Source organism: Halictus rubicundus, chromosome 4, assembly GCF_050948215.1.
Source record: "Halictus rubicundus isolate RS-2024b chromosome 4, iyHalRubi1_principal, whole genome shotgun sequence".
NCBI classification, from domain to species: domain Eukaryota; kingdom Metazoa; phylum Arthropoda; class Insecta; order Hymenoptera; family Halictidae; genus Halictus; species Halictus rubicundus.
In genome coordinates, this window is record NC_135152.1 from 2,086,815 (window position 1) to 2,102,134 (window position 15,320).

The window sequence follows — 15,320 nt, forward strand, 5'->3', positions numbered from 1 at the left end:
GTAGTGAGAATGGCCCTTGAGTTCCATCGATGGCATAGTTTTCGAGATATTGAGCTGTTCAGAGTTATGTGGGCCACCCTGTATATCTCGTCGGTGATCTCGTCTGTGATATTAGTTCCGACCGATACGGTAGGATGTGACACAAAAATGGTAAGTCTAGATGGCTCTTGAGCCCCGCGGACGTGTGACAAAAAAATACATTGGGTGATTGGTCTACTGCTGTACCTAGTCTATGGTCTTATATTAGACTGTTTTAGAATTGGAAATTGGAAGAGCGTCCGATTGCGTCCGATAGCGTCCGATGCAATGCATTCATTCAGATGCGTTTTAGAATCACGTTCCCTAACCTTTCGCAAGAGTTTATAATAATGTAAACAATGATCGAAGATTTTATATCGGAGAAAGAAATATAACATTTATTTTGTACATTTTCCTTATAATTATACATCGTAAAATTGCTTTTACCGACACTTTACTGTGACAGCTATTGCGATCGTATCGTTATTTGTAAATTTCACGTTTACGCTGCGTATTTCTTGTAACGTAAGTTTGATGGTATTTTGAAACTCAATATGTTTGATAAGTAGACAGATTGTAATACTGTTTTCTAGAAACTTCACCTTTTCTTCGAATTTTTTATGTAGATGTAAAAACCAAAATTCTTTATAATCTTTATAGATGGTTTTCGTATAAATTTCTAGCAAAATTATGTCAACCGAGGAAGCGAATCGCAGTACAACGCTACAGCCCATAGAAGAAAATAACCAGTCTGTGACCAGTACATCTCAACATCCTGGAAATAGCAGAGAACAGAGTGGCGTCAGACCTCAGGAACAAAGCAGCCGGCAAAATAATCTTCAAAGAATACAACAACGAAAGCAGCAAATGCTAAATCTGCCACAAATGAAAAAAATATTGAGGATTGCAACGTACAGTGCATGTAAAGTTGAAGATTGCAAGTGCATAGGCTGGAAAAATCCCCAACTATTAATTAAATCACCCAAAACGGATGTACAACAACCTATCATAAATTTTTTTGATCCCTGCAAAAGTTGCACGCATGTTTTGGAAAATCATGTTTCTCACTTGACCAATCAGTCGGAAGAAGAAATCAATAAATTATTGTGCATGGTTATTGACGCCGATAATATTTTTTTGGGATTGCAGAAAGAAGAAGATCCAGACACCAAGAAAGTTTACTTTTATTTGTATAAACTCTTACGGAAATGTATACAGTCTATGACAAAACCTACGATAGAAGGTCCTTTGGGACAACCACCCTTCGAGAGACCAAGCATAGCAAAGGCGGTAATGAATTTTGTAGCTTATAAATATGGACATTTACCACAGAGAGACATGCAAGCAATGTGCGATATGGCAAAGATGTTTTTGCATTGTTTAAATCATTGGAACTTTGACCCGCTTAGCACCAGAAGAGGTACAATTAGCGTGGAGGATGCTCCTGCTTACAAAATTAACCATACACGTTGGTTGGTTTTCTGTCACATACCAGCATTCTGTGACTCTTTACCGCACTACGATACATCTTTGGTATTTGGTCGAACGTTTGTTCAAGCCATCTTCAAGCCAGTTTCAAGACAATTATTAGACAAGTGTCATAGCGAACGGGATAAATTGGCACCCGAAAAGAGAGTAATAGTCCTAACACATTTTCCTAAGTATGTACAAATATTTGTAGTTTTCTGTTTCTTCTATTAGTTTAGTAGTATCTCTAATAGTTTGTTGTTTTATTAATAGTACATAAATGTATTCTTATGTACTGCTTTCAGATTCCTTTCGATGTTGGAAGCAGAAATTTATTCTGATAATTCGCCGATCTGGGATCCTGACTTTAAACAAGTGCCTCCTACTTATTTACAAACCGCGTTAGAATCGAAACCGAATCAAGGAAGAAGAACCGGTGAATTTGAAAAAGTTACAGTTACTCCGAACGAGAAAGATAATTACACAACAATTAATATAAGTCCTGGTATAAAGAAAATTCATGAGAAGCGATCGCATTCTGAAGGACGTTCGGACATAAAAAGGAGAAGGAACGAAGAAGTTTTCGAAGATTTACCGGAAGAAACTGTAGCTGAAATTGTAGCGACTATTAACGATCCGAACTATATGTGTGGACCCGATGCGGTGTTTCCACCGAATGTTCCCCGTGATGAAACTGCCAAGATCGAGGAAAGCAGAAAGATTATTGAATTTCACGTTGTGGGGAACAGTTTAACACAGCCAGTGTCCAAACAAACTATGCTCTGGCTAATTGGATTGCACAATGTATTTAGCCATCAATTGCCTAGAATGCCAAAAGAGTACATATCTCAATTAGTTTTCGATCCGTAAGTGACTTGAAAAATATTTCAAATAACTTCACGCTTGTTTATAGGATATACTCTTTCCTAATAAATTAATAAATCACTAAATTATTAAATTACTAAAATGATTAAATTACAATAATCTCCTGTTTCTAGAAAGCATAAAACACTAGCTTTGATAAAAGATGGTCGACCAATTGGTGGTATTTGTTTCCGAATGTTTCCTACTCAGGGGTTTACAGAGATAGTGTTCTGTGCTGTAACAAGTCAAGAACAAGTAAAAGGCTATGGTACGCATTTGATGAACATGCTTAAAGATTACCACATCAAAAATAATATATTGCATTTTCTCACATTCGCCGATGAATTTGCAATCGGGTACTTTAAAAAGCAAGGTTTCAGTAAAGATATTAAGATACCACGATCGATGCATCAAGGATATATCAAGGACTACGAAGGTGCCACGTTGATGCATTGTGAATTAAATGCTAAGATCGTGTACACCGAGTTTACAGCTGTTATAAGGAAGCAGAAAGAAATTATTAAAAAGCTAATTCATCAAAGACAACAGGAAATACAGAAGGTTCATCCTGGTTTGACATGCTTCAAAGAAGGTGTCAGAGGAATTCCCGTGGAATCTATTCCTGGCATTCGTGAAACCGGTTGGAAAAGTTACGCTCAGACGAGAACGAGAGGAGTGGCTAAAGGGACTCAAGGGCCGGAGCCAATGGAAGCGTGCTTAGACATTACTGATTCTTTGTATAACGCATTGAAAAACGTTTTGAACAGTGTCAAAAATCATAGTACGGCGTGGCCATTCTTAAAACCCGTAGACAAGAACGACGTGCCAGATTATTATGATCACATCAAATATCCCATGGGTGTGTAAATGCAGCAATATTCGAACTGTTTGAATAATCTGATAGTTAATAGCATATAGGTGTAATATTATACCATAGAAAATAGATCATAGAAAAACCCAGACCTACAATTGACTTTTGTATTTTAGATCTGAAGACAATGACCGATCGATTAAAGGCACGATATTACGTGACAAGAAGATTATTTATCGCCGATATGACTAGAATTTTCACTAATTGTCGTTTGTATAATAGCCCTGATACCGAATATTATCGATGCGCTAACGCTCTAGAAAAATACTTTCAAACGAGAATGAAAGAGATTGGCCTGTGGGATAAATGAAGGTTGGTGTGCAAGGAAGAGATACCTTGTTTGCAAAATGTTATTGTGTTTTGTATGTACATCAGTTTACTTGTAAATATACATAGAGCTTTTAAGAGAGAGTTATAAATAACAAAAGATACAAAAGAAAAAAGTGAATGGAAAAATATTTATTTATTCATCTGTAAGTAAAATCTTTGATTTTTACTAATACTTCAAAACAGTTGTCGATTCTACACATATATTTTGCACTCCAAGAAATTGTTGAAAATAGGATACGCAGCAAATTAAGACTAAACTAGGTACTTAATTTCACGGCCTAATTATAAGCATTAGTCGAACAGTTAATTAAGAAATGTAATACACCGATTATAATGAGAGTCTCTTGGCCAGTGTTTATTCTCTGGAACAGTGATTTCTTAAAATGCGTTAATTCTGGGAGGCTTGGCGCGCCGAAACAGATCTATTTTCTGTAAATATGTATGGAAGCAGTGTTCAACTTATACATACCTAATAATTAAAATATAACTGAAATACACATTCGAACTCGAAGCAAACGTTGATACATTTTCTTTTCTGCCCGTGTGCGTTTCCGAATGCATTCTTTTCAAATATCGAAGAAGAATCTTTGATGCTGTCAAATGCTTTACTAGGAAATAAAGATCTGTAATCACGGTTGATGTAGTCTCTAAATTATAATTACTAAATAAATTATTAAATAAAATACAAGATACAATATTTAGAATTTAGATAGGAAAAATATTACACGAAATTTTTGATTATAAATAGACCATTTTGCGTTTTCCGATAATTATCTTGATAACATCTTATAGCACATTACATGCCATAACTCGAACGAATTCATTCGTGTTCGGTGAACTCTTAAGCTGGTTTTCACTTTCTATAATAAGTGATCCTGCTTATTACAGGATCTTAAATATAAGCAAAGACTGCCAACGTGTATTATTTCAGTTGCTTGTTAGGAGAATCTCGCAGAACCAAAGAGACAAGGAAATCACTTTATGCTCTACTTCATATACAAACTCTGTGCCTAATTGGCATATATTAAAAACCAATTAAACTCTCTTATAAGGTATTCATCTTAGCTTCTGTATTAGACGCGATATTAGTACAGTTATATACATATACATTATTAGTTTACAGGTTTCAAGAATTTGCTCAGCTTTGAAATAAATTTCTTCTTTGTCTAGGCAACTGATTGAACCTATGTGTATAACAAGTGTAATAGAGTACCGATAAAACTTTCCTAACTTAGTAAGGAATTTGTAAAAGATTTGTTATAAATTATGAAAATTTTAGAACACACGCAACAATGGTAGCAACAATGATAATAGCAACGATTTTGTGCATTATCTTAAGCTTACATCAATTTACCGGACTATAAGCAACGTATAAATGGTATAAAGCATAGACACAAGTATGCACAGGTAGACTAATTGTAAGAGGGGGAGTCGATATAAAGCAGCTCCATTCTTTCACAGAAACAATATTAGAGAAGTCGACGCGCCGTTAAGATAGTACAAAATCTAGTCGCATAAGCAAAATTTGCTCGTTGTTTTCGATAAGTAATCGAACTTTATTCTTCTTACACCTAAGAAGAAATTGGACAACCACATTTAACAATGTGCGACGACGATGTGGCAGCTTTAGTAGTCGACAATGGATCGGGAATGTGCAAGGCAGGATTTGCAGGAGACGATGCTCCACGAGCAGTGTTCCCTTCCATTGTGGGAAGGCCACGATATCAGGTACAACGACTATTGTTTATTCTTGCTTTCTAAGATGATTAACCTTTTGCCATTAACTTTTTTTAATGTTAGACAATTCTAACACTCGAACATTCAAATATTTGATTTTGCCCACGGTATCTGTAAATAATGTTTACTTTTAGATCAATTAAATTACGAATCATACACAGACAAACATTTAGTTTTCCGACGCACATTGGGGAGGAAAAATAAAATAACATTCTGATGAAACCTTGTTTTACTAGTATTTAATGTAATTTAATTTAATTTAATTTAATTTAATATAATTTAATAATAAACATTTGCCGATAATTCAGGGTATCATGGTTGGTATGGGGCAAAAAGACAGTTACGTGGGAGACGAAGCTCAAAGCAAGCGGGGCGTTTTAACAGTAAAATATCCAATTGAGCATGGCATTGTGACCAATTGGGATGACATGGAAAAAATATGGCATCATACATTTTACAACGAATTGCGAATCGCTCCTGAAGAACATCCCGTACTTTTGACAGAAGCTCCTTTAAACCCAAAAGCTAATCGGGAAAAGATGACACAAATCATGTTTGAGACATTTAATTCTCCAGCAATGTACGTTGCTATACAAGCGGTTTTGTCGCTTTACGCTTCAGGGCGCACTACCGGTATCGTGTTGGATAGCGGTGATGGAGTTTCACACACGGTGCCAATTTATGAGGGTATCCAAACATTTCGTTTACATATATATGCGCGTATACATACAGTACAGTGAAGTGTATATATATATATATCGGAAATATGTAGATATGCATATTTTTTTTTCCTTTATTCAGGATATGCGTTACCGCACGCGATTTTACGAATGGATTTAGCTGGTCGAGATTTGACGGATTACCTTATGAAGATATTGACCGAAAGAGGGTATTCTTTCACAACGACAGCGGAACGTGAAATCGTCCGAGACATTAAAGAAAAATTGTGCTACGTTGCTTTAGATTTTCAACAAGAAATGGCTACAGCTGCCGGTTCGAGCGCCCTAGAAAAGAGCTACGAACTACCTGATGGCCAGGTACAACCGTTCAATTATATAAATATACATTTACTTTTCCGCTTCAAAGAGGCAAAGGATAACAAAAAAATGAAATAGAAAAGGGAAAGGGAGAGGGTGAGGGCGAGAGAGAGAGAGAGCACTAAAGAAATATTGATTGCAGGTGATCACGATCGGTAACGAACGCTTTCGATGTCCAGAAGCGATGTTCCAGCCAAGTTTTTTGGGCATGGAATCGTGTGGAATACATGAAACGACTTACAATTCTATCATGAAATGCGACGTCGATATACGTAAAGATTTGTATGCTAATTCAGTGTTGTCGGGCGGTACCACCATGTATCCAGGTATAGCGGATAGAATGCAAAAGGAAATAACGGCATTGGCACCGTCTACGATGAAGATTAAGATAATCGCTCCTCCGGAAAGGAAGTACTCGGTCTGGATCGGTGGCTCGATCTTGGCCAGTTTGAGCACCTTCCAGCAAATGTGGATCTCGAAACAGGAGTACGATGAATCGGGGCCGTCCATTGTACATAGAAAGTGTTTCTAATTTATCCCTACTCCCCTATGTTCTCCTGTCAAATGAAACTTACATCTATCACGGTTCGGCTTCGGTTTTTATAAAAAATTTCACTGCTCTGTACGAAATAATCTTATTTATTCAGTATTTCATATTCCTAAAATATGTAACTCGTATTATACATACAGAACATTTCATAAGCGCGTGGCTGAATTTGTCGAAATCGTTTAGTTGTATTAAAAACTTTTCTTGTTTTCTTGACTCCTGTTAATTATATATATTCTATGATGAAAGCAATTTTGTTTTTTCTCGTTCGATTCACCAGCTATGTACGAAATATTCTGTATACACAGTACCAATAATATATGTATTATATATATTATGTAATTTAATAAATATATTTTACATATATTATGACTCGATTCGATTAAGTTCAAAACATATACACGATTATTTATATTTGTGTACTTACGTATGTTTCGTAAACGTATGCAGATACGTAATCACACTTGAATACATACACGCATACGCGAGCGAGAACACGCGCACGTACACAAAATCGAATATATATATTTATGTGTGTGTGTGTATCTAAACATATATATGTTCGTACATATATGCATCTACTTATGTATGCATATACGTATGTATATATGTATTAAATATGTATACACAGATCCTGAAGTTCACGTAAAGAAGTTCCTGTAAACGTTCCAAATCTTATGACTTCAAAATCTGTTGAAATTGTATAATACATTAAAATTTTGAAGCTCTTTGTGAAATATAATCGTTCAAGATTATAAACAAATGAATGCGGTGAAACCAATTAAAAAATTATATAATACAGCGTATACATATATTGCAATTGGTTACCGTTTTCTTCCTTTCTTTTCAAATTTCGCATAAAGAGGACTATATGTACAAATATCATTGGAATTAACATAAGTTCCTGCTTGAGTAAAAAAGAAATTTTAGACATCAGAAAATTGTTCAACAAAGAAAAAGATTACACAAGATTGGTAAAAATATGTGCCATTTATTTTTTTAATATAAAGAAAGGTAGGACCGTTCAATGCATGTATACGCGCGCGCGCACACACACACGCGCAAACCACCACCCCCATCATATACACATATATATATATATATATATATATATATATATATATGCAGCATCAGTAGTGCCTGATCGATGTATGTGTATCTATATCAAATAAAACAGGAACACAAAACTAACATTTAACTGGAAAGATGTTCCTTTATTTACAAATTCTAATCACTATATTCACCGTGTTGCAACGTCGAGCATATCAGTTCATGAAATTCTGATACTTCTCATGGACGGTTAAATCGAGTACCTCGTCAGTTGTCACGTAGTATATAAAACAAAATAATACAACTAAATGTGGTAGATGAATAGTAGAAATTAGTACCTTGATCGAAATACGTGCAAAGAATCAGAATTAAATGCAACGTTAAAATTTACGTAAAGAGAGAAAGATCATGAAAGACATTATCTATGTATATATTTACGCATGTATGCATGTGTATATGTGTGTATGTATGCGTGTATAACTTGACATTTGTGACTCCTTAGAATTTGTCGGAATTATGTGTACAGAAAAGATGTTAAACAAACCACAATGTATGAGAGCGGTCAACGAGCCGAGTTGAAAATTTCGAAGATAGAAAACAATGTCAACATTCGAATAAAAAGAAATTACAAAAATTTATCAAACTTCCATTTGCCGCGCACTTTTTCTACTTGGACGTCGTAACCCCTTTTCCTTCGTAATATTTCGTACATGTATATATATAAAAGAATAAAATATTACAAGTAACATATATATATAATCTCCTATATAAATGGTTTATGATGTCATCGTGGCCGACGTATGCACGTTACATCGTTTGCATTACTTGTTTTTCCTTATTTATCAAGAGCTATGTGTTCCCTTAACTGTAATACTTATTATTTAACATATTCGCGAACCATTGTATTAGCCAAATTTGTTGCACAGCGGTCGGCTGAACTCGTATTCTGAACCTAATAATACTCAGAATTCGAGTTAAAAAAATATACATACAGTGTTTCCAAGTCTCGCTCGAAATTTACCACAGTCTAAAATATTATACTATCGTGCATGCAATCTTTACACGTTGCGACTTTATATCATTATACGTATAAGTACTTGTACAATAAATACATTTCTTTCGTTTACGCCATTTTCGTGATAAAAATTGTGTTCAATATTTTGTTCACGTTAATCGAATGCAGAAAATGTTCGTTCAACCATCATAGAATTATTTGAAAATTTTGAACAGATGGATATCGCGTTTTTGCGATTCCGAGACACTTTACAACAAGTTTTTTTTCGATGCACTTTTCATATTTCAGGAAGACAATGGTTATGTTTATGAATGTTTTTAAACCTACCATAAATAGACAATTTATGTTTATTATACTACAAAAATGGTCCACAAAGGGTGCAACATAGCTGAGATAATTTACCGGATGGACGCACGAGATACTTATCGATATACATCGCAATGTAAAGATTCTAGACGCTTCAAAATCATATTGAATCGAAGAATTTGCCCTCTTATACGAATGCTCTCTGAAACGTTGGATTTGTTATAACTTGAAATTGGTTTCATATTAAATAAGACTTGCAAAGATTTAATTCAATATGGTTTTGAACTTTTTAGGATCTATTCTATCAACTATATATTTTCACCGTTCCAGGAGTATTCTAGTCCTTAACAATAAATATGCAATACAATAAATACATTTGTACCGTTGGTACTTTTTGGAAATAGTTATGGGACAATTCCATAGGTACGAATTCTGTCCTTGACCATCGATTCGAGACCAAAGAAAAGGGGCTACGAAGAATCTGTGATGTGTTCGTTCGCATACGTAACGTGATCGCAACAGATTATATTTTCGAATTACTATTTCACAATTTGCAGCACGCGTTTCTGCGTGTCTGTATTTCCAATTAAATCGAATATGAATTTCAACTGAAAATTTATGCAATTGACTGCAAAATACAATACGTTTAATCTGAGCGTGTGTAAGTTTATGATGATGATGTCGATGATAATGATGATGATGACGATGACGATGACGATGACGATGACGATGACGACGATGTTAACGATGACGACGATAACGATGACAATGACGATTATTATTATTATTATTATAATTTGTACGATTCCGATTGAGATTTCAGACATAAATAATAAATACTAATTAAAATCGAATAAATGAGTAACGTACGTTTTTATGAAATTGCGACAATACACATAGTTGTACGGATAAAATAAATCTTCCGATTGATTGAAGCGGAACGAATCGCAAAATCAGTATTTTCCGAGAAAAATGTTCACAGTAAATAAACAGTTTACCGGCAATTATGAAGAAAATAAAAAGGTGGTAGGTACTCCTATCAGTTATAGTTATCTTTCTTGAATTATATTTTAAAAAAGGTAATAAAAATATCTTTGGTGCCCCTATTTCGAGTAGTATAAAGAATATGATGTTAGAAAAGAGAAAAACGGAAGTATAAGGGAGCAAGTCTATAAGAAAGATTAAAAATTATAAGACAAAGGTAGTCGTGTCTGTTATCGTAAAAGTTTATCTCCTAGTAGATTTTCTTCTACCTGTTGATCGTTTTGGACGCCGACTAGTTGATCGTGGCATGTTTGACCAAGGTAAAGAAAATTCGCTGTAATCGTAAAATTCATTGTAATTAACTGGAGGCGGTGTACCAAAGGTGTAGTACGGAATCGATGGATGAACATATGAATAAACGAATGAACGAATGAATACGTTTCTATTTACCTTGGAGTAAAACTAGGAATAGGAGCACCAAATGCGGTAATAGGTAATTGGGCATCCACTTGAAGACTTTGTATTTGTTCTACATCAGGCCATAACGACGACACTGCTTCTTCCTCGATCGTGGAGGGACAGGGTCCTGTATGATTTGTATTGTAACAGGTGGCTTGATGATTTTGACGTTCTTGTCTCTGTTTCAGCTTTTCTATGTGCCTTTGTTCTCTATAACAACAAATCGTTTTCGCGTAATGCGCGCTACGATATAATATTATAATAAGCATAAAAGGAGATAAAACTATTATTTTCAACGATCACCGGGATACAAACCTTATCCTTTGTACATCCCATCTTTTTCTTCTCCTTTCGTCGTTTTCCAATTTTAAATGCCTCTTGTTGAAAATTTCGTCATCTAAATTTTCAGTTCCTTCCATCGTGTAACAACTTGTATATATTTTCACTCTCCAATTCGGTACTTCTAAAGAGGTATCGCATTCCACTGGACTAGGTTCCTTCAAACTTAATGTATAATTAGCATCTCCGACGGCTGTATAATAATGTTCCTCTGTCGTAAGAAAAGACTGCTTCTTTGCCAACAGCTTGCCCTTTCTATCTACTTTTCTACTCGTTTCGTGAGTTAACACCTTGTCCTGTACCGTCGAAGAAGTGTCATTACTGATCGTAGATGAACACGAAACACCTCTTTTTCTTTTGCTCCCACCAGATAATGGTATCGGATCCGATCTCCTCTTTTTTCTCTCTTCCCATTCTAATCTAATATCGCTACTAGTTTCTACTTTTGCCTCAAGTTTGCCTTGATTATCGTTCGGTTCTTGTTTAACGGTAGTAATTCCGCCGCTAGTATTCAAACGTATTTTAAAGCTTTCGTTATACTGAGAATTATTGTTCTCTGTCTGTACGGTCCTATGAATCTCACTGGTCGATGGCACATTTACAGAATTGATGTTTGGAGGAGAACATGCTCCGATGTGCTCCGATGTAATGGAATTTTCATTATTTTCAGATCTCAACTTTTGTAAGTTCACACGTCTGTCCATACGTTCTAAACGTAGTTTAAGCTATAACATAAATATTCTCTCGTTAGCAAAACTAAATAGAGCTTTGACAGCATTACTAGTCGTATTGTCCTGACTTTTAAAGGATAGAAAATGTGTGTGTGTATGTGTGTGTGTGCGTGTATTTTAACTAAACGTTTGAATAACGTTGAAAAAAGGAACGTTAAACATTGCAGAACTACACAAATTATTGCTTAAAAAGAACGAATAATTAAAGAGTACACCATGTTCCATCGTATTTCTGAAATAATGTAGCAACAACTGAACCTAACAAAGCAGAATCGTAGAATAACTTGGCGAATCAAGTTTGCTCTCATATTTAACTCTAACGCGAGCGTTCGAAGATAAACAATCGCATAAATTATGTAGTGTTCGATCGAACATCTTTATTTACTGTCAACAAACGACAAGTCGGTCGTATTCTGATTTCTTTCCGAATTCCAGGCATTATTGTTTCCACAATTAATCACACATATGCATAGCAAGACGAAGCAGTAACGATAATGATATGCTCGAGCGATTTAAAATGAAATTCTTTCACAAAGTCCGTTCTCGTAAAGAATCTTCCATTTTCCATTGTGAAGGTGCCGTCATTGCCAAAGCAGATTGCGCGCGAGAATCGAACAGAAACGTGTAACGTGCTCCGAATTTCGAAGATACGATTCTCTCCGAAACAGCGCCATCCCGTGGCAACGTAGTGGCTGACCTTCACGATTGGCTGACCAATGACAGAAACAGGTCCAAGAACCGGGAAAATGGAACCAAAAGCAAGAGGAGCAGGCAGATGCGTACACAGAGGCGCACGGGTGGCAAAAGCGCGGTATTTTGAAATACGTGCTTCTCGAAAGAAATGTTCAATAAATTCGATTCGTGAAGGGTTGAGTAAAAATTTAAACAAAATTTGAAATAAGGACGATACCAACGATAATAATAACGACAATGACAATAACAATGACAACGAGAATGACAATGATAATAATAACTATAACGACAACGAAAGTGACAATGACAATGATAACCATAACGATATCGACAATAATGAAAAAACAAAAACTTTAAAGGACGCTATTGGTAATAATAATAATAATAATAATAATAATAATAAAAAATAGAAAAGTAAAAAACAAACGGATGAAGCTTTTGCATTGTAAAGGAAAGAGAGTACCGTTTCGTTCTCTTGTCGAAGCGCTGCTAAAAGTTTATCCTTGGTAACGATTTGTTCGGACTGTTGTTGGATCAAATCGAGATGAAGAAGCAACAGTTCCTTGAGGTGTTTCACCTCCGTCAAATCATTCTGACGCGGTTCGTTGCCTCGAAGAGGGCTGACACCGAGAGCGGAGGTAGCAGTGGCAGCTGCCGGTGCTCCGCCGTCTGTCATGCTGGCGTACATGTGATCGAAATCACAGGGGAAACTGAGTATTCCAGCAGCCGGTTTGCCGTTCTCGTCGACGTTCTGGAATTCATTGCGAGAACAACTATTGTTGTTCTGGTTGAGAACGGAATTGGCAGCGGTACTGGACGTCGACACCGTGCTACTCCTAACGCCGCTGGTGGCCGACGTGGTGGACAAGTGTTCGTTCATCGCCGCAACCATGTTGTCGTCGTCCTCCTCGTTGTCCTCTTCCTCGTCTCCCTCGTAGCAAGAGGTAGCAGCAGAAACGGCCGTGGTCGTTTGATCGTCGTGCTCGATGATAGTGAAGATGGTGGTGGTGGTGGTGTCGGTGGTAGCGTTGGTAGTGGTGGCGGTCAGATTAACGATTGGCGCTTCGATACACGTACCCGGGTACGGATCCTGAAACTCGGTTTCGCACAGCTCCGTCTCGTCGTTCGTCTCGGTTTGATCCTCTCGATCCTCCTCCTCCTCCTCCTCTTCCTCCTCCTCCTCCTCCTCCTGCTCCTCTTCTTCCTCCTCGAGTTCCTCGAGATTATCGAGATTGTCGAGATCGTGGAGATTATGAAGATTGTTGAGGTTGTGGAGATTGTCGAGATTGTCCGGTGCCTTGAAATCAGAGTTTACGTCGTGGTACTCCACGCTGCCGACGACGCCCCCGGCGGTCAAGCCGATAACACAGACATCGCTATTACTACCGCTATTACTATCGCCGCAACTACCAGCGAAACAGGCTCTATCACCATTACCACTGTCACTACCAAAATTGCCGGCGATGGTAATGCTAGAAGCATCAGAAAGAGTTCCAGCAGCGGCATCAAGAACAGTAGCGTTACCGTTACTAGTATCACCAGCGAGAACAACTATGGAAGAGGCAGTGCTGCCAGCAGCGCCGCTCTCGTTCCCCTTCCTGTTCCCGTACTTGTACGCGCGAACGTTCTCCTTCTTATTCTGACCGTTCACGAGCTTTGAGGCCGAGCCACTCGACATCTTCCCTCTCTACCACCCTCGCCGTGGCTTCCCTCTTCTTCATTTGTGGCCGCCTCGAGCGTACCACGCGCCCGCACCGCGCACATTAAGCGTCTTGACAATGTCCTCACCGACGATGCCTTCTTCTCACCGCTGCTCTATATTCTGCTCGCATATCGTTACTTTGTCCGGTTGATGCTCACGCGTCGCGTCACGTCGCGTCTCGTCTCGTCTCACTCTCCCGACACTGTTTGCCGTTCCGCCGTGTCCTTTCCCTTTCAGATCTATCCCTGTCTAAACACTCGTCAAAATGTATCTGCCGCTAGTGGCAGACTGGCGGTACAGCGGTACGGCGGTACACGAGGCGCCTCTCTCGCCCGAGTTCGTGCTCGTGCTTTGCTTTTGCTTATGCTTATGCTCGTGCTCGTGTTTACTCTGACGGACGATGCGAGCCGCGCACGACGTTTCTCGGCCCCCTTGGCATCCACGACTGCTGACATCTCGCGGACGCAACCGTAAACCTTCAACTTTTCGTCTGTGGTTTCATCGCAGACGAGATCGTCTGTGGTTTCGTTTCGTTTTCCCATCGATCGATTTGCTCCGCCATCGACCGACGTCTTTTTTCGTCTAGTTTTCTTTCTTCGTCTCCTTCTCTTTCTCCGGAAGCGCGAGCAATGCACAACCGATACGATTTATTCTTTGCAACTGTAAATTGTAACGAATACTTGCGCATGCGCTCTATAGTCTATATAGTTTTAATATTCATTGCTTTCACGGCGGATTGTTGTATATATATCGTGCAGGTATTTACATACTTTATTAGCGTTTACCATCAACAAATTTCGTTCCATATGTATCTATAGAGAAATTATTCGAGATTATCGTAGTCTCGAAACATTTGAAAGAAACGATCGATGGCGTGTCAAGATGCGAGTATGTCAGTATGCAAGTCTTTGCCAGTTCGATAAAAATGCCATGTTGTCGTGCGAAAATAATCTTAAAGTCGCTCGTAATAATTTTACACTCGATATCGTTGCGATAATCGGAAACGATAAGTGACAATAAGGTTCTCTGGTAGATTATTTGCCACTGTGTTTGCCAATTACGTGATAATTTCAGAAAATTGTTGATAATGCAGGAACGCGTCGTTGAAATTGATATTTATTTTTGAATCTTTATTTTTATTATAAGGTAGTGGGCGCGCATGCGCATTCG

The 15,320-nt window shown here is 37.5% G+C and overlaps 3 protein-coding genes across 6 annotated transcripts; 2 read left to right on the forward strand and 1 right to left on the reverse strand.

The window, feature by feature from the left end:
- The first annotated feature begins 205 nt into the window (after positions 1-205).
- Positions 206-4,804, forward strand: Gcn5 (Gcn5 acetyltransferase). 4 transcript variants are annotated; one of them, XM_076786227.1, is made up of 6 exons: positions 206-543; positions 702-1,679; positions 1,791-2,351; positions 2,484-3,208; positions 3,337-3,532; positions 4,721-4,804. In XM_076786227.1, the coding sequence occupies exons 2-5, from the start codon at positions 709-711 to the stop codon at positions 3,528-3,530; spliced, it is 2,451 nt and encodes an 816-aa protein (XP_076642342.1). In that variant the 5' UTR covers positions 206-543; positions 702-708; the 3' UTR covers positions 3,531-3,532; positions 4,721-4,804. The 4 variants fall into 4 exon arrangements, with proteins under 4 accessions (XP_076642342.1, XP_076642343.1, XP_076642344.1 ...); XM_076786228.1 differs by lacking the exon at positions 4,721-4,804 and adding an exon at positions 4,482-4,619; XM_076786229.1 differs by lacking the exon at positions 4,721-4,804 and adding an exon at positions 4,343-4,458.
- A 340-nt stretch (positions 4,805-5,144) lies between these two features.
- LOC143353149 (actin, clone 403) lies at positions 5,145-7,952 on the forward strand. The gene is made up of 4 exons (XM_076786244.1): positions 5,145-5,278; positions 5,596-5,974; positions 6,089-6,324; positions 6,467-7,952. The coding sequence occupies exons 1-4, from the start codon at positions 5,153-5,155 to the stop codon at positions 6,854-6,856; spliced, it is 1,131 nt and encodes a 376-aa protein (XP_076642359.1). The 5' UTR covers positions 5,145-5,152; the 3' UTR covers positions 6,857-7,952.
- A 109-nt stretch (positions 7,953-8,061) lies between these two features.
- LOC143353145 (uncharacterized) lies at positions 8,062-14,758 on the reverse strand. Its single transcript, XM_076786231.1, has 4 exons — positions 12,912-14,758; positions 11,001-11,749; positions 10,677-10,895; positions 8,062-10,560 (listed from the first exon to the last, which is right to left on the reverse strand). Exons 1-4 carry the CDS (start codon positions 14,124-14,126, stop codon positions 10,470-10,472), a joined length of 2,274 nt encoding a protein of 757 aa, XP_076642346.1. The 5' UTR covers positions 14,127-14,758; the 3' UTR covers positions 8,062-10,469.
- Between the last annotated feature and the right edge of the window lie 562 nt (positions 14,759-15,320).

Excerpts from the sequence above, each read along its gene's own strand:
- Gcn5 (XM_076786227.1), top strand. The coding sequence starts at position 709 with ATGTCAACCGAGGAAGCGAATCGCAGTACAACGCTACAGCCCATAGAA. Across the intron at positions 2,352-2,483 it reads TCTCAATTAGTTTTCGATCC|AAAGCATAAAACACTAGCTT; the intron begins GTAAGTGACTTG and ends TCCTGTTTCTAG. Across the intron at positions 3,209-3,336 it reads TCACATCAAATATCCCATGG|ATCTGAAGACAATGACCGAT; the intron begins GTGTGTAAATGC and ends TTTGTATTTTAG.
- LOC143353149 (XM_076786244.1), top strand. The coding sequence starts at position 5,153 with ATGTGCGACGACGATGTGGCAGCTTTAGTAGTCGACAATGGATCGGGA. Across the intron at positions 5,279-5,595 it reads TGGGAAGGCCACGATATCAG|GGTATCATGGTTGGTATGGG; the intron begins GTACAACGACTA and ends CCGATAATTCAG. Across the intron at positions 5,975-6,088 it reads CACGGTGCCAATTTATGAGG|GATATGCGTTACCGCACGCG; the intron begins GTATCCAAACAT and ends TCCTTTATTCAG.
- LOC143353145 (XM_076786231.1), bottom strand. The coding sequence starts at position 14,126 with ATGTCGAGTGGCTCGGCCTCAAAGCTCGTGAACGGTCAGAATAAGAAG. Across the intron at positions 11,750-12,911 it reads TTCGACAAGAGAACGAAACG|CTTAAACTACGTTTAGAACG; the intron begins GTACTCTCTTTC and ends TTTATGTTATAG. Across the intron at positions 10,561-10,676 it reads ATTCCTAGTTTTACTCCAAG|CGAATTTTCTTTACCTTGGT; the intron begins GTAAATAGAAAC and ends TTACGATTACAG.